Source organism: Chionomys nivalis, chromosome 6 (genome assembly GCF_950005125.1).
Source record: "Chionomys nivalis chromosome 6, mChiNiv1.1, whole genome shotgun sequence".
Taxonomy (NCBI): domain Eukaryota; kingdom Metazoa; phylum Chordata; class Mammalia; order Rodentia; family Cricetidae; genus Chionomys; species Chionomys nivalis.
This window is the reverse complement of record NC_080091.1, coordinates 37749495-37768168: the sequence shown is the minus strand read 5'-3', so window position 1 is coordinate 37768168 and position 18674 is coordinate 37749495. Positions and strand designations below refer to the sequence as shown.

The following is an 18674-nucleotide window of genomic DNA, read 5'->3' as shown; positions in this document are numbered from 1 at the left end:
ATTTACAGTCCCACCACGAATGTTAAAAAATCATCATGTGTCCTAACTTTTGTTAGCACCATAGAAGGTTGCTGTTTGAAAATTTTGCCATCTGACCGATGTGAATGGTACCTTTTGTGGCTGACTTGTTTCGCTGACTGCTTTGGATACTTTCATGCTTACAGAGATGCAGAACACCACACTGTCTCAAGCAGACTGAATTAGGCCCATTGTGGAAGTCACAGCTTTATTACCCACTGTGTGACATGGGCAAGAGTCCTTTAAAGGTGGTTTCTTTTGCAGGAGCATTTCCTCTCTCTTAAGGCAGACTGAGAAGGCCCAAAACAATACCCAGCGTAAAACAGCACTAAATGACGAACAATTGTGTGCATTCGCCACATCTTGATCAACAGTGAACCACCTATACCACAGTGGTCCTTGACAGATTCAGACGAGTGGCATTGGGCATTTTAGTTAGTGTTAAGTATACTCTGACATTTACATAACAAAACTGCCTAACAATGCATTTGTCAGGATATATGCCTGTGGTTATGACACACATGTTAGCATATCAGGGATAGTAATCCTGAGTCTGTTATGTTGGAGATACTTCCTTAGTCTAACATATCTTTATTCTTTTTTTTTTTTAAATATTTATTTATTTATTTATTTATTTATTTATTTATTTATTTATTTATTTATTATGTGTGCAGCATTCCTTCCATGTGTGCCCACAAGCCAGAAGGGGGCACCAGGTCTCATTATAGATGGCTATAAGCCACCATGTGGTTGCTGGGAATTGAACTCAGGACCTCTAGAAGAGCAGTCAGTGCTCTTAACCACTGAGCCATCTCTCCAGCCCCCTAACATATCTTTTATAGGTTTGTTTTATATAGAGAAATACATTTATCATCCTCTTTATGGCTTCTAGGGTCTTGGATTTATGAAAATCTATTGGTTTCCCTTTTGGTTAATCATGCTGCTTTTAGGAGATTTTAATAACACTCTTAATTTTTTCTCATTCTTAGCAATTCAGAAACTCATCATCAAGTGCTAGTTTGGACTCAAGCACTGAGGATGAGGGTTTTATTTGTTGCCTAAAGGTAAGTCTCTGGACTGAAGCTGTTCTTTTAAATTTAAGTCACCCAATGAACAAGCATTTCTGCCTAATGGTTTTGGTCTTGGATCCCGGACATTTGCTCTTATTATACATGATTTCAAACATCAAGGGAGGATACTGTTTTTGTCTCCCTCCCAGGAAAGGACAAACAAAGCTTTCCTTTCAGGACTTCTAGGTGGGTTACCACTACCTTTAATTCAGTTTCAGGGGAATAATCATTTTCATGAGGGTCAGAAGTTTAATATTTTATTCTCTGGTTCCTTCATATCATTTGGTTACCAGCAATAGAAAGTCATATATTACATTTATTTGTATATATGTATCAGCACAAATGCGGATGAGGGTCAGAGGACAATTTGCTGGAGTTGGGTCTCTCCTAATATGTACTGGGGACCCAAAATAGGTTGTCAGGCTTGGCAGCAAGGACATTTATCTGCTGAATCATCTTGTCAATCTGAGAATTTCATTTTTTTCTTACAAAAAGTAAACTTGTAAAGATGTACGATTGTCTACAATTAAAAGAAAATTTGAGTAATAGGCCTTGAAAACAGGTATGAGGGTTCTTTAGGGGATTTTGTATCATTATCTATATTGTTTCTTTGGAACATTTTCATTAGAATGATTCAATTCCTGCCACTTTGCCTCTGATGTTTCTCTTTAAAATAGAAAGTCCTGACGGGAGACCAATTGTGATAGGATACCCTTGGACTGCTCAGACTTTGGCCAGGAGTATGAGGTCAGTATATGGTCATGTACTGTCCCGCTAAAATAACAGAAAGAGAAGGAGTTCTTTTTCAAGGAAGAGTGGAGTCGTCAGTGAAGGAAGAGATTTGGAGCAGGCCAGAGCAATGGCAGAACTCAGTGTCAGAACTCAGGGGTGCTTCAAGACACTCGTGGGAGCTTGTCTAAGCTCCAAATCCAGGGTACATGTTAGGCCTTAATGACCCTTACTGCAGTGACATGGGAGTTTAAGAAGTGATTCGTTGCCTTCTCTTTGCCTGATGTGAGCAATGCAACCAGGATTTAGTAGTTAAGCCATCACTTTTAAATCTGGAATAATCTTTCATGTAAAATGAAACTATCAAGATATTGCAATTTTGATGACTCAAGCTGTTTTAAAGGATACTTTCAAAACTAAGGAACACTTACCAAACTCTAAGCTTCCAAACGTTTAACAGCCTGCCAGCTTATGTAATGAAGACTATATTGCTAGATTTGATACACAAGGGCTATTTTAAATCATTTGACAAAGAGGCTCAGGGTTAAGTAACTTGCCAAAAAGGAGGCATTTACTTTTAAAATTCAGATTTTTAAATAAATTTTAATGTGGTAGTGTAAAATAGTCAAAGTTGAATCTTGTGTAATCTACACTACTCAAAGAAAGCCAGTGATAGACTTTTCTATGCATTTACAAAGGTAAGCATACACTTCAAAATGAGTTCACACAATACATTTCTTTTTTTTTTTTTTTTTTTTTTTTTTTGGTTTTTCGAGACAGGGTTTCTCTGTAGCTTTGGTGCCCGTCCCGGAACTAGCTCTTGTAGACCAGGCTGGCCTCGAACTCCCAGAGATCCGCCTGCCTCTGCCTCCCGAGTGCTGGGATTAAAGGCGTGCGCCACCACCGTCTGGCGCACACAATACATTTCTATAACTTGTTTCATTTAAGGTCTTGTGGTCATTTTTCGATGTCTACTCACAATACATATACCTTATTTATGTAAACAACTATGTAGACTTTCTTTTATGGTTGAACCATATATTCAACCAATCTTTGAAGTTTCCCCCAGTAATTTTTATGATTCTATAGTGTATTATTGCTTTTCTTTTAGAAAATAATTTCGTTATGGCCTTGACCTCGAGCTTAACAAATAGCCTGGACAAGTCAAGCTTCATTGCTGATAAATGCTGTTATTAGTCAGGACTCACTTTCAAATAATAGAAACCCAACTCAGAGTAACTTCAACAAAAAGGGTATTTATTGGTTCACATAACTGCAAAGTCCAGGGGATATACCACTAGCTTCAGGCACAGTTGGATCCAGGGGGCATAAATGTTGTCATCAGAACTCAAGTCTTTCGCTCTTTTGGCTGTTTCCCTCTGCACTGGCTTCATTTTCTGCCTGGCTCATTGAACACAGTAGGCCCTGTTGGTTTGAGTTTTTCTCCCACAAAGCTAAACATCTAAGTTAAGGGAACTTCTCCACAACTGAGTAAACCACCTAGAGCTGATTATCATTGGACAAACTTGAATCATGCATCCATTCCTGAACCAATCACTAGAGTCAAGAAGGACTTTGCTGATTGATGAGGTTGGAACAACATGTCCAGCACAAGATTCAACAAGTGTCTAAACCACATGGACTGAAAACTGGAAGAGATGGTTCCAAAAAATATCAGGAAGTTGTTAAAGTGAGATGGAATGGGAAATAAAAAACAACATCCAGGGATAAGGCCAAGTACAGAGCTTAATCTTTGCCCATAAAGTTGGCTTATAGTAGTTGGTATTTCTTCCTTAGTAATCAAATTCTAAAAATCACCAGGAGCGATGTCTGTCCTGTCCATAGGAAGCCTACAAATCACTTAAATGAATGATAATTTCCATTAGCTTCATACTCGAGGATTCACCATAGAGTTTCCATTCAAGTCAGATTTATCATTGGTGATGTGAAGCAGGAAAACCATTCTCCTACTTGACAGTTTGAAGCTGTTTGAGTTAGCTGCAAATTAAGTTCAGTGGTCAAGTTCTGGTGTTGCTTTGTCTCAAGGTGAATTTATAATTTCTTAGTCCTGGTCAATCATATTCATTTCTTAGTTATTACAGAAAAAAAAAAGCAATGCACTCTTGCTTTTCAACCTGATATACTTCTGTTAGATCAAACAGATGATTCAGGTGTTGAAAATAAGCAGGGTTATTCTCTACTTAAAGTTGTTGGTCAAGGAGTATGCAGCATGGTCCTCCCTGTCATGAATATTGAGTTCTGGTAGGATATGGTACAGGTTCCTTCTATTCAAAATTCGTTGATGGAACTGGGCAGGAGCCTGCAACTGATGGTATTCTCAAGGCAAGTTAGTCTGATTGCAGTAGCATGTCAAAATAGACAGGTTAAGAGCTAAAGACAGGTAAACAGACAGAATAACTTCAGCAGGGCCAGTCATACCAATAGTTAAACTATAATCTGGAAGAACAGGCAGATTAATAATGAAGCTCTGTAAATTAGTTTTTGTCCTGGGTACTCCAGAGGTAATCCAAAGGGTTTACTCCAGACAAAATTTTTTTGTATCTTAAAGGGCCAGTTGGGTATAGCAGCTTTCATTTTCCTGCTCATCTGTGCAAGAACTGTCAGCTTAGAAGGCTCTATCCTCAATGCAGACTTGAGGTTCTATTTAGGAGTCTATGCTACATCTGAGAGCAACAGGATTGTAGAGCCAGGTTTGTTGTAGTTGGCTCTACTTTCTTTGGTAATCAAGTCTTCCCCTTCTGTAATACAGCCCATTGCCAAGAATCTTAAAGTCAAGGCCTCAGACTGGTTGGTTGGGTGGCACTGTTGTAAGATTTAGATGAGCTCCAAGGCATGAAGACAGTAGACAAGGCCCTAGAATAAGGCTTTTGCCTTAAGTTTTAGTTTTTTCTATTTACCCAATCATTGATTAGATTGATTGCTCATTTTAACGGAGTATGGCAGAATCAGAAGGAATGACTGGCAGTGTAGTTTTTTTTTCCTGCAAATACAGTAAAAAGAAAGAGCTAATAATGTAGAGATAATAGAAAAGTGAATCTGTGATTTCTTCTTTACAAATAATAGTTGCAGATAAAAGCAGAAATCATCCCGATTTTGATTTGTTGACTGTGAGCAGTTTAGAATAACCTGATCTGAGTTTGATTTGCTGATTTGTGTCAACAATCATACAACCATGGTTAGAGGGTAAGAAACAAGAATATAAAAAGCAGCAGTTCCAACATTTACCCAATGTACTCGAGAGTAGCTGATGGTAGTTGGCCCTTTGACTATAAAGTTGAAGAATGAGATTTTCTCAGGTCACAAAGTCTTGTTTACTATGATTTCAGTATTCAGGGATTTTATCCTTTCTACAAAAAAGAAAATAATCTTAATGTCTTAAGAATACTTCATAGTAAGGAATAAAGTCAGTCACTCTAAACTAGTGTAAAGTGATAGTATGAGATAGATGGAACTCCATTAAAATATCCAACAGGACACTCAAGAATATTGAAAAAATCCTTAGCTGCCATTTATAGATTATTTTTTCAAAGTTAGTCTAATTTTCCAGCAAAAAGGTCGACAATATGCTACTTGAAATGTCTGGCAAGCTATCATGGCCTAGAGTCAAAGAATCTGCGTCCAACTATGCCCATCACATACAGCCGATGGTACCAAGCCTGAAGAATAATCATTAAAGAATATTTCAATGGTAGAGGAAAACTGTCCAGCTATGTTTTAAGTCACACATGATAAAGGATGTTCAGAGTATGTCTTCACGATCATTTGTTCCATGTAGAGGTGAGTAGTTTAATTTTGAAAAGGCAGAAATAACAAGTGTTGGAGGAATTTAATTTTTCTTTAAGCCCTGGAAACAGCAGTTATTAAATAACAGAAAACCATGGAGCAGTTTAATTACTAGTCACATGAGTTGAAATTGAGACAGTGAATGATAATCAGGTTACAAGTCCCTTTAGGAAAAACTGTATTTGGATTTTGCTTCAGTTAATGATTATCCTTTGTACGTGGAGTACCATAGTTTATGTGGAGAGGTCAAATAAACAACTTGGTCTAAGATGGCCTCAATGAGGCATCAGCTTCAATACCAGCTTTCAGGCAATTCGTATATCCAAGTTCCAAGACTTCCAAGCCACATACTTCCAGTACCACTAGGTACAGGTTTGTGAAAGTTAATGGGGTTCTTCGGTGTAGGATACACATGTATTGCTCTCTGGCTATATCCAACTCCAGGAAGTCCACCTTGGATGGAATGCTATTAATAAAATTACACTTGACAACGCTGTGTGATCGTTCTCTGGACAAAGGCATACCCATCTCCAAACATGTTTGGCATCAACTGAATATGAACTATATAGAATTGGAAATACACATAAGGTCAGAATGTCATTCAGGGCAAACATGTTGTCTAGGGCAGTGGTTTCCAGCAGTATCTTCTGAAGAATTTTCCATAAAGAAGTCCCTTTAGTTGTCACCATGATGGTAAAGGAATAGTTGTGGCAGGATGCAGATCCCTATTCCAGAGCAGCTTCACTTTACTCTGGACTTCCACATAGCTTTCCTTCAAAGGACTTCATTAAGCACAAAGCCCTTGGAAAATCAGTGATAAGGATAAGTTGTTCACAAAATGCTGAAACACAAAAAATAGGTCATGGGAACCAGAATACGGGTAAGCAAGCTCAATGCTAAGACAAAGTAGACAAAGTATTTGTTTATTCTCCCCCTGATGTGGACCATGTTATTGACTGATGGAATTAAAGCGTCTACTGTAAATTTTGATTAGTGACTAAGATGACTAAAAAGGTTGACCATGCTCTAGTGGGTGCCCAAGAGTATCTGAGGGAAAGGGGGCACAAAACTGAAAGAGAGCAGGGAGTAGTTTTTGGTAAGTTAGGGGGTAAATATGATCAAAATATACTGCATGAAATTCCCAAAGAACTGATAAAAATAATTGTATTAAAAAATGACTACCAGGGAACAAGACTATTGGTTTTAAGCTGTAATATTGCTGGGAATTTGCAAATAGTACTTTTGAGAAATTCAAAGTTGGATGACTTCACTTAAGCAGTAAGATCTCACTGGGCCACAACTCTAATTCTTTTTCTTTTCCCTCCTTACTTGAGAAGTGATTCCTTTAAAAGTTACAACATGACTCTATTAAGAAGTTATTGCTAACTCAATTGACACAAAAGTCAATTTCCCCCCCATTCTCCCTCGAATTTCAGAGGCTACCTTGACAAAAAGGTAGTATCAAAATGTGTAACCCTCAGATGTAACAATAATTCAAGCAGTTAAGGACAAAATATGAGAAAGGGCAGTTTCAAAGACAGTGAATTTATTATGGGGTCTCCAGGCCAATCTGCTGATAATTAAGCACTGGCAAGACACTTCTAACAGTTTCCCATTCTGTTAAAAAAGAATACTGGAAAAAACAAAAGCAAACAAAAAACCACAGAAATCTATTTGAATGATGTATGGCACACTGGGCTAAACAGCTAAATGAAGCTTTATAGCATGTCTTTGAGACCCTAATATACTACACTGAACTGTTTGTGTAGGGACACATATTACATTTTTTTTTTAACCACCTCACTGGACAACAAAAATTATATGCATATATATAAAAGCAAATGGCTCATTCTACCTATTAATTTGGGGACAGTCCACTGGTAAGCTTTCTCTGTCTAGGAACACTAATAAAATTTAAAAGCAAAGAACAAGTGCAGATCTGTAGTTAATGAGGCTATTCTTGGAAAGACCATAAGAAAATGTAAAAATACTTGTTTCATACTGCACAGCCTTGTTTCCTAATAATTTTTTTTTTTTAAACCAAATCACCAGCCACCATGGAGACTGCTTGCTCCTACACCTTAGTGACATCATCAAGGGATTCTGGCCTAAATATAGTTATCATGATTAAACTTCAAACATTGTGCTCTAATAAGGGCAACATATAGACTAGAAGATTGAACATTTTCAGTCTCCAGCCATTTTAATACTGTGAATAATATGAAAGCTAAGATAATGCCAAGGGTAATATTGGACTGGGAGTCAGAAGGACTGCCTTCTACTACTGTGTCACCTTGGATAATTGCTTAAATTCTTAAATTTCTGTTCCCTCAGTTCAAAAAGGTGTGTGATTGTGTTGATAATTGACACAAATGTTATATGAAAGTGCTCTGAACTGTAAAGTGCTATACAAATAGAGGAGATTACCATATAGGTTCTATCTTGATGTATCAGAAGTCTTTTCCGGAATCTGGTTGAAGCCTGGTGAGATGGTTAGGTATTCCTTAGTAGAATTTCTTATATTGGTGTGAAAAGTTTTGGTTCCTGAGTAACCCAAAGATGATACTATGAGGAATTCGATGTGCCTTAGTTTTGATCCAAATGGGTCAGAATGTCTGCTTTCTCATTCAGTAGACAGCTATAGATTTGAAGGAGGAAAATAAAAAACAAGAGTCCAGTGACCTTGACAGGATCCTAGTCAGTTCATTAAACTTCAGTCATTTGAGATTGTGGAGTATGTTCCAATGCTGTTTTCAGAGATGATGCCGTTTTCAGACAGTGTTGACAATTCACAAACAAAACAAAACACAAAATCCCCTGGTCCAAGTTTACTATGTGTCTCTGAAGACTTTTAACTGCAGAAATGAACTGTACATTTATGGAATAAACTTGGCCTTTATTGTGATAAAATAGCTTCAGTTATTTGGCTTGAAGACTCTCGACTGCACTATAAAGGGCTGTGCTGAATCTGGGCAGAGAAGAACAGGAGTGGAGGTAAAGATCACATCATGATGGCTGACTGCTTCTTGGGTCACAGTGGTCCACTGGAATGGTGTCTTCTTCAGTAGTAAGGTGGTAGGAATCACCATGGACAGAAATCCAGGTATCAGTTCTGCAGGCTGATGGACTAGCAGAAGGAAGGTCATCACAGGGTCCAGGTGAAGACTCAGCAATCAGGAGGCACAGGACTAGAAAGGGCAGGGAAAAACAGATAAGGTAACAGGCACACAGAATTATAAACACAGGAGTGTAACAATGAGGTGGGGGTTGCTGTCAGTACATCAACTGTCTGATGGGCAGTCACAAGCCTGGCTTAGATGGTGATAAATTGCTAGAGGCAGGGTCAGTTAAAAAAAAGTTAGGTTGGGTAAAAAATGCTTCGAGTTCTCTAATAGAGGTAATATTCTGACTGTCTCAGGGATCAACAAATATAAAACTCCTACTCTGGGACAGTAATTTGTTTTCAGGTTGCTGGCCATTAGGTGAAAGGGAGGAAAAGTGGTTTCACAATTGGCACAAAAAGTGAGATTTTAGGTAACACACCAATTTTACCCTTACTTTCTCAGTATTGTTCAAATGCTGTCTTATGCTCCTGTCCTATAAAACTCTCCTAACCTTCACTTTAACAAGTTCTATCCCAACCAAGACAGTATTAAGGCCTTGGTCGGTCAACCTGCTCTTAATTTCTTTTTGGGTTTAATGGTTCCCTAGTTTTCTTTTAAATCTAGATTTAAGAAATAAGAGTGTGGTTTATATCTAATGAATTCATTTTATCAAGAGTAATGTTAGATATAATGTAGCAATTATGGTCCCTGCTTTAAAATAGGCTTCATTAGAAGTGGTGGCACGTTTGGGCAAAGATGACTAAAACCAAGGCTATATGGAAAAATAATAAATGCACCCAAGTAACTTTTATCAGATTTTGCACATAAAAGATTAAAGTCATTATAAAGATTTTCTTTCTGATGTTAAGAGAGCCACAGGGACGAGAGCATTTTAGTTGTACAGGAGGAGATAGCAGAGCGGTGCCAGGTGATAAACCACAGAAGTGCATTCCCAAGGTAAACAACAAAAATGGAGCAGAAATGGAAAGCAGGGGAATTTTGGAAAATGGCAAGTACCGTAGGTTCACTTTGGATGGAGTGTTGTCAGTTTGCACTGAGTGTCTGGACAGAAACCCAGGTCTTCAAGTTCCCAGTAACAGCGCTGGTGGCAGTGCTTGTTGACTTGTTGCCTCTTTACACACAGCAAAATCAACAGTTCCAAAGTTGAAAAGTACAAGATATCTACCTCCAGAGTTCTTGCCACATCTTGACAAGCTCTTCTGGGTCACAGGTCCAGCGATTGAAAATCTGGAAACCTGGAGTCCACAGTGGCAGTTACACGGAAAAGTGTATCTGCTCCAATTACTGCAAACACTTCATGAACCTCCAATCCTGGACATCTGTGCTTTGTCACGGAATTTCAAGCTTTTAAATTCCAGTTGATTTTTCTTTTTCTCCTTTCTCCTCCTTTCTCCAGAGGAAAGCCTTTTAACATCACAGTCTTAAGGAGTCTTTTGAGGTACATCCAGATTTAATTACAAAAGAACTAAGACCAACACATTTTTCTCCAAAACAGTCATTTCTCTTGAAGGGAAATCATTTGTCTCTGGCCCTTTGGTAAAGGGAATAGTCAACTTAATTTTTTATATACATTTGAATAAAATATCGGAATTGGTAACCTCTAATCATACAAAATACACTTAAATATGTTGTGTTCACTTGCTTCGAGAGCTGTACCACTTGATAAGCACCACTCCACAAAACGAAAATGTTTGAAATGCAACTGTTCAAACATTTTTATAGTGTTTGCTGGATAATGGCCTGCAATTTGAGGAAAGCAGCTGACAATTAACAGAAATAAACAAAAAAAAACCGGCATTTTGGCCATTTCAGTCTCACACTTGCAAGCAATTAGAATACAACGCTGGCCAGGAAAAAGGTAAGCTTCAAATTACTTCCAAATATACTGATTTTGTGGTTCAACCAGAGTCCAACAACTTTTCAGAGACTGTTAACCTTCAATTAATAATAAGAACCAAACCAAACAAGCCAAACCAAAAATAATACCAAACAGTCTCAGGAATCCAATGCCTGGTTCAGTCTGCTTCAGGGAGCCCGCTTGCTAAATATCCACCTGCACCATTAGCTGGGTTTGGCAGCACCATTTAAAAATAAGCCTGTTCACTATCAACCACACAAACCAGTGATACAAAATAGGAGCAAACGGCGGATGTCAATCATGGTCGTAGAAAATGGTCAATGAAAGAAAAGTAGTCAGGCACCAGTACAAGCAGCAGAAAAACAATTGCTGGGCCAAAGATTACATTTCTTGATACTACAGAACACATTCACTCCTAATTGTAGCTGCTTTATATTGGGTGCCACTGTACCACGTGTATCTGCCACCCTTCAGGCACCCTACGGTGAGAGGAAAGGGCTTAGAATAGAAGCCAAGCAGTGAATTGATGTTACCCGAAATAGCCATTATGCATTAAGAAGCAGCTCACATATACCAGGGACTCAAATGGGGGCTTCAAATTGGTTGTGAAGGGTCCCAAATGACATGTCGGCCTCAGTTTCCTCCCGGTGGCATAAAATTGTTCTCTTCTGGGTCACAGCCCCCTTTGAAAACTTGCTATTGATGGATCCGCCCATTCCCCAAGAATGCACTTTCCCACACGTTTCTGCACACAAATTCAAGGAGCCTGCCGATCTCCAACTCCAATCAAAGGTTCCCGGATTTAACTCCTGGGAATGAGCAATTGCTAAGTCTTCTCGCAACTCAAAAAATAAAAACGATAATCATCCTTTATGTAAACGGACGCTTTTGTAAAAGCGCTTTCAATCCCATACACACACTGATAGGCAGAGGAGAAAACGGAGGCGCAGACAAATTACAGAGTGACTTGCCTAAGGTCACTCGGCCAGCGGGTGGCTAGGCCCGGAAGCAAACCCAGATCTTCCGACTCCGGGGCTCGAATCCCCACCCCGGAGCTGCCGCCAGAGCTCCCGCCCCCCCGCTAAGGTGGCATAAGTAGGAAAAGGCAGAGGAGAAAGCCCACCACCAACCATCCTCCCGCTCCCTCCTGTCCCTCCAGCTGCGTCCTAGCAGGCCCGGAAGGGTGGCGCCAGGCCTCCAGGCCGGCCCCGGCCACCCCAGCCTCCCCCGCCGCCTCCCCGGGAGCGGGGCGGAGCAGCTGCCCGCCGCCGCCGACCACCCGGACGACTCCTCGTCGAATCGCAAACGCATAGGCCGCCGCCCGAGTTCTGCGGACGAGAAGAAAGACGCGGCGCGAGCGCCAACGGCCACCGGGCGCGCGCCGCGGCGGCCGGGCCTGCGCCCCAAGAGCTGGATGCCAGAGCAGGAGGAAGAGCCGCCAACCGATCGCTCGATCGACCGCACGCCCGCTCCTTCGCCCTACCAGACCGGGGAGGGGGGGAGGGCGCGCCAGGGCTTCTTCGAGTTAGGGGCCTGACTCCCCGGCGACAAGACAAGATGGCTCCTCCGCTCTGCGCTGCAGCTCCCGTCCCGGCTGCGTCGCTCGGCCCGCCCCCGGTACTGTTTCTTTAAATGGCGGAGAGGGTCAGGCAAGCAGGAAGAGAGGCGCGCGCCCTCACGTGACGGGGGCGGGCCGGCGCGGGCCGGATCCGGTCACGTGGGCCCGCGTCGCTCGCCAATCCGCAGGTGGGGGTCTCGGGGCGGGGGCGGGAAGACTCGCGGCGTTGTGATTGGCCGAAGGCGCGGCGGAGAGGCCTGGGAGGCCCGGGCCGTCGGGAGTGAGCGAGGCGGCTCGCGCTGCGTGCGCTGACGGAGACAAAGCAGTGCCCGAGGTCGCCGTGGCGGCGGTGGCGGCGGCGGCCGAGTCCTGAGCGCCGAGTCTCGTGACGCCAGCCCTGTCGTCATCTGTTCGGGCGCGGCGTGGCGTGGCGCGCGCGGGCGGCGGCGGAGGCAGCGGCAGCACATGGTTCCAAGAGCGCGCCGCGGTGGTTGAGTTCCAATTCCGCGGGGAGGGACAAAGGCATCTGCGAGCTGCAGGCAACGCCCGACCGGAGCCGGGGGGAGGGGGCGTGCTCGCCGCTGTCCTCCCCGTTCTCTGTCCTGGATCCGGAACGAGTGACTTTCTCGGAGGTGGCCGCAGGACCCGGGCCTGGGCGGGCCGGAGGGGCCCGAGGCTGGCTTCTGAAGGGGGTGGGGGAAGGGCGCGTCTGAGGCGATCCGGGCGGGTGTGCTGGGAGGCGTCTCTGGGGGCCACGCTGAGTGGTTCCACCCGCCACCTGTGGTGACTGTGGCCTCCCAGCCTGCTGTGCGGGGGACGGGGCTGGGGGGGTACAGGAATCCGTCGGTCAGCACCAAGGACCTGCCCGTTGGGAAGCGCTGAGGCGGGAAAGGGCATCCATCACTCCCCCGCTGGAACACCTGTGTGAGGAGTCTGGCGTCTTCGGCGGTGACGAAGCCTCCCGTGGTAATGACGTAGGTGAACCGTCAGCTTTATGACAGAAGTAGGTCAATCTCTTGGTTCTCTTCAGGAAACTTAGGAGAACAGAAAAGGACTCGAAGAACGTGAAGATGAAGCCGCAATAAACCGCCAGCTTGGAAGACCATTCTGAACCATTCACTCCGGAGGCTTCGGGAATCGCAAGAAGGACGCTCGACTCTTGCTGCTCTTAAGGACTGTAGGTTTAGGATGTAGTTCTTTCCAAAAATATTACATCATAGTCACTGAAATACGTACATCACTTGCAATTTCAAATATCTGACAATATTTTAGATAGTCGGGAAACTTTGTTTTATGAGTCACTAAGAAGCACAGATTTACCCTTGACTGGACCAACCCCTGGGAAAGCCTGTTCCGTTCTATGTTCTCCACTGTTAACGGGCAAAGACTAGAGACTCACTGCAGTCATGGCCTTCACCAATTACAGCAGTCTCAACCGAGCTCAACTAACCTTTGAATATCTGCACACAAATTCGTAAGTATCCTGTAGGTGGCACTGAGGTAACCAGTAACTCCTTGGTGTTAATATGGAAATCCTTTCTCCAGAAAATTTTGCTTTTTTATCCTTTGGCATGTGTCATTGGATGTCTTGAGCCATATTGAAGAACCGAGATCAGTGAAATATTGGTTGCTAATCTAGAAGAAAATGATTTTCACTTACTGGATCACAGTTTTCTAAATGCAAACTTTATATGGAGTCAGTATGTTCAGTTGTCTCATCTGATAGGAATCCAACAAGGGATCGCCAACATTTGGACCATCTGGTGACAACTGTTGTACATCTTTAGTGACAGCCTAGACGATTGGGTTTATAACAAGTGTTTCTGACAACAACAAGGTGATGATGGTGACATGTAAATGACCAACTTGGAAGAAGAAAGCTGTTATTTTTTTCAGCAAACAATTGCCTTTATTTATTGGCAAATTGGCAGTATATCCAATGTCATTTGTATATGCTAAGCAGAGTGGAGAATTTTTTAAAGCCCTTGGTTTAGATAGTCTTGCCCCTAAATGCATGAAAGCACAGAAGCATGCTGTTTTCATGGTTCTTGAGTAAGTGAAGAGATTACATCATTATAATTCAATGTGGAGTATTTTAGGGTTGGTATATTAATTTATTTTGAAGTCAGGGTCTCTCTACATATCTATGACTGTTCTGAAACTCACTATATAGACCAGGTTGGCCTGGAACTCCTGGAGATCTGCTTGCCTCTGCCCCTACGAGTGCTAGATGAAAGGAGTGCTCTACCACATCAAGCTAGGGTCAGTTCTTAAAACCATTAAGTTACCTTGTAGTGCCAAAAACTAGTCAAAAACATTCACCTGTGACTTTTGAGCACAAGGTAAGTATTCTATTAAAGCACTGGCATGAGGAGTTAAGACCTAAATAAATAAATGGTCCAGTTAGTGAAGATCCTGCAGATTATCAAGCATAGACTTCAGTTATCCCATAATAGTGCAGTGATTTTTAGCCTATTGTGATTTTATAATACTTTAAAAAATCTTTTCTGAGCCAGTCAGTGATGGGTGCATGCCTTTAATCCCAGTATAGTACTCAGGAGGCAGAGGCAGGCAGATCTCTGTGAATTCCAGGACAGCAAGGACTACACAGAGAAAATTGTCTCAACCAAAACAGAAAACAAAACAGTACCAACTGCCCTCCCCCAAAAAACCCAACCAACCAACCAAAGACTTCTGAAAAGGAAGTAATGGGGTTTTTGTTGTTGGTGGTTTTTTTTTTTTTTTTTTAAGCAGTGGCTTGTCTAATGCTGAGAGGTTTTATTTCGCATCATTGTAACTGAAGTGGATTGGTTTAGAGATGGTACTACATAGAGATTACCTTGGACACATTGTGAATCTGGAACCTAGGTCACTAATCAAAGATACTAGCACATCCTTTGGCTACTCTTTCAGTGTTTTTTGTTTGTTTGTTTGTTTGTTTTGTGGTTTTTTTTTTTTTTTTTGGTTTCTCTGTGTAACAGTCCTGACTGTCTCCTATCTTTTGTGGAGAATGGTGGCCTTGAATTTACAGAGATCCACCTGCCTCCCTGGAGCTAGGATTAAAGGCGTACACCACCACCGCCTGGCATCAGGGTTCTTTATATTTAAACTACATATTAAGAACAAGCAGATAAGGGCACCATTCAAAAGTTCATGGCTGATTGTGTGCTATAAATGTCAGCAAGCATCAGATTTCAATTTTGGACTGTCAGGGCAAATTTGGAATTACAGATTTTAAGAAACTTGGAAGACCTTTGAAAATTGACCTTCAAAATCTGTCTTGTTCCAGCATCACTATCGACTTATGCAATAACAGTAGTATAAGCTTAAACTTACAGGTTGACCCTTATTCTTGTTTTGTATTTGAGAAAACTGAGGCTCTAAGAGATTAAGTTGTTGCAGAGGCAAATTAACCCAGATTTGGCTACAGTGCTTAGTATTTTTAACCATTATGCAGTGCTGGCTGATGTTACCTTGAAGGTTTTGTTTTCTTGTCTATAAGGCAGAGGACTTAGCTTCCTGATCTATAAGTCTTTCATTTTGGTTTATTTTTATTAAGCTTCTGAGTATTATGGATTATTAACAGTATGTGGACACTGCCAAAGCAAAGAACTAAACTGAGTTACTTGAATGAGTTGAATTGGAACTTGTGCTAGCATATCATTTGGAAACTCTGGAATTTCTTATCTGGATCACAGATTTGGTCTTTGAAATGAATCTGCTTTGAATGTGTCTAGTCTTACCTTAAGAAAATATTAACTGTACACCACACACAATGAGAATTTGTTTTTCTTTCACTTAGGCTTGTACTGTGTAGCCCAGGCTAGGCTTGATCCTCATGCTTCAGCCTCTAGAGTGCTAAGGGCCACCACTCTGGGCCCTCAACTTAAGTTTTCTGTTAGTAACTAATTTTAAGAGGTTTTTTTTTTTGTTGTTATTGTTGTTCCTTTTGGTCATTATGATTTGATTGGAAGTTCATTATTAAAACTAAAATTTAAAAAAATTTTACGTGTGTTAGTAGAATGTTGAGTGGTTCAATAAATCAACTTCAGAGAAGGAAAGATCATATGGTACCTGCTTTATTCTGTTAAAAATCTTAAAAATGCCAGACAATTTCAGATATTACACCAACAATGTTAACTATATTTTTGAATTGTGAAATAAAAACATTTTATTTATTTATTTACTTACTTACTTACTTTGTATTAGGCTTGCAAGCAGAGCCTGGACTAGAGGAGTAGAAATTTCTGTGGTTTGGTGGAAAGCCTGTACTTAGAAACTCTCAAACTCTATATTTGAATGCTTCTTTTCTTGCAGCTTTTTTGAGCCTCAGTTTTGTTTTGTTTTTTTCATTTGTAAGATGGAGATAATATAGTATTTGAGGATTATGCCAAATAACAGTCAAGTGGTGTTTATTCTTTATACTGTTTTATCTAGACTAAAACCTAATTGTAGCCTGCTCATTGATGTTAGACATTAGACAATTTTTAAAGATTATTTTTTGTGTATGAGTGTTTTACCTGTTTATATGTATATATACCATGTGCATGCCTGATACGTTCCGAGTTCAGAAGAAGGCATCAGATTCCCTGGAACTGGAGTTAGGGGGTGGTTGTGAGCCGGCACCATGTGGGAACTGGGAATTGAACCTGAGTCCTCTGTAAGAGCAACATGTGCTCTAAGCCACTAAGCCAGCCATCTTCAGTCCCTAGGCAGATACATTCAGAAGTATATGTTGGAAAGAGTGAACAGGTCTTAATTTTTTTAAAAATTAGATCCTATGATACTTACTATTGATGGTTATTCTTGATTATAGCTGATAGTCTGAAAAAGAAATCTGGTTTCTTCTAATAGTATACGCTGCTTTTTATGGGATTATGCAGGCTAGGGTTTCCACAGCAAAGGAGTTTTAAGCTCTTTGGTAGTTGGTTTCATGGCTGCTATTCTTGTTATAGTAGTGGTTCCTTTAGCATAAGAGGAATATGTTTTTAATTTAAGATTTGTATCTTAAGTCATTTGATATACTTTTATGTAGTCAGGTAATCAGAATGCTTAAGTATAAGGTGACTTTTTTTTTCTATTACTCTTGGAACATTCTGTGACTTACCTTTGGCATATGGTATTTCTGAGTGGTTTTCTCTATATGAGAAGTGAATGTACAGGGGCCTATGAAGTTAGAGACTTATGTTTCATATGATTTACAAGACTGCTGAAATGTAAGGCAGTCATATTTGTATGCATGCATGTATGTGCACACACACTATTTGAATGTAAAATAACTCCACAATTTCTCAGCTTGAACTCACAGAGATCCCTGCTTGCCTCTATCTGCCCAGTACTAGGATGAAAGGCATGTGCCGCTAGTTTTTTTCTGTACTAATTATGGCAATTAACTATTGTCAACGTATTCAGAAATTCAGCAAAAGCTCTCATTGTTATGAGCTTGTACAATTTTTTTCTTTTAAATTCAGGTTGTCTACATAGAGAAACCATTTTCTTTACATAACAAGCAAATTTATGTTTGATTTTATTCTGGAAATGCTGAACTGCAAAACTATTTTGGATCACATATGGTTAAATCAATTGGAAGCATCAGAGTTTTAAAAACCTTTGTGTTTTCTCGATTAGTTGATTTCAGATAAGGTACAAATGATATTTAGGTCTGTGAAGTTTTTTTTTTTTTTAAAGATTTATTTATTATGTGTACAGTGGTCTGCCTGCATTCCAGAAGAGGGCACCAGATATCATGGATGGTTGTGAGCCACCATGTGGTTGCTGGGAATTGAACTCAGGTCCTCTGGAAGAGAAGTCAGTGAGTGCACTTGAATACTGAGCTATCTCTCCAGCCCCCCCCCCTTTGTTTTCTTTTTTAAATTTGAAACAGGGTCTCTCTATGTAGCCCTGGCTGCCGCTGCCCTAGAACTCACTATATAGACCAGATAGACCAGGCTGGATTCAACTCACAGAGAACCGATCCACCTGCCTCTACCTGAGTGCTGGGATTAAAGGTGTACATCACCTTGCCTGACTTGAGAAATGTCTTTAAAAATATTTAATTATATCTCACATGCTGACCAGCAGCAAGTGTACCTTTTGAAATATTTGGCAAAAAAGGAACTTCATGGATTGTGTGTGTGTTTTATGATTTTTAAGGATTACTTAGAACAATGATGTCAACATCTTTAAGCTCCATCTATCTCATGAGATTATATTTTTTTCTGACCTTAACAGAAAGCCCTTTAATGATGTTTGCTACCATACAAAATACTCTAGCTACATTTAGTATCTATTAGGTTATCTGAAATATGTGTGTCTAAAATACTGATGATACTGCTAGCAACGAGATTTGAGATGTTTTTTTCTTAGATCTTATATGTACAAAGCACATTCCTAAACTTTACATAGAGTACAGTGAGATTTTAGCTAGAAGTGCTGTGTGCTTGCCTTTTTTATAGCCTCTTAATAGATTCTCAATGTCTCATTTTTTATATGAAACAGTTGGAAGTACACAG

The 18674-nt window shown here is 40.8% G+C and overlaps 2 protein-coding genes across 3 annotated transcripts in view; one reads left to right on the top strand and one right to left on the bottom strand.

Moving 5' to 3' along the window:
* Positions 1-3068: 3068 nt before the first annotated feature.
* Tug1 (taurine up-regulated 1) lies at positions 3069-12126 on the bottom strand (the record flags this gene model as incomplete). The annotated part of the gene is made up of 3 exons (XM_057772860.1): positions 3069-6462; positions 8049-8809; positions 9743-12126. A coding segment is annotated over one exon (441 nt), but the record flags the coding sequence as incomplete, so codon positions are not given.
* Morc2 (MORC family CW-type zinc finger 2) overlaps positions 11982-18674 on the top strand; it is a 46454-nt gene continuing 39761 nt past the window's right edge. Inside the window, exons 1-2 of one of the 2 annotated variants that reach the window (XM_057772221.1) lie at positions 11982-13339; positions 13435-13636. In XM_057772221.1, the coding sequence (XP_057628204.1) occupies positions 13569-13636 (68 nt within the window). In that variant the 5' untranslated portion in view covers positions 11982-13339; positions 13435-13568. Of the gene's footprint in view, positions 13637-18674 lie in introns of both variants that reach the window. The other variant, XM_057772220.1, reaches the window with a different exon arrangement.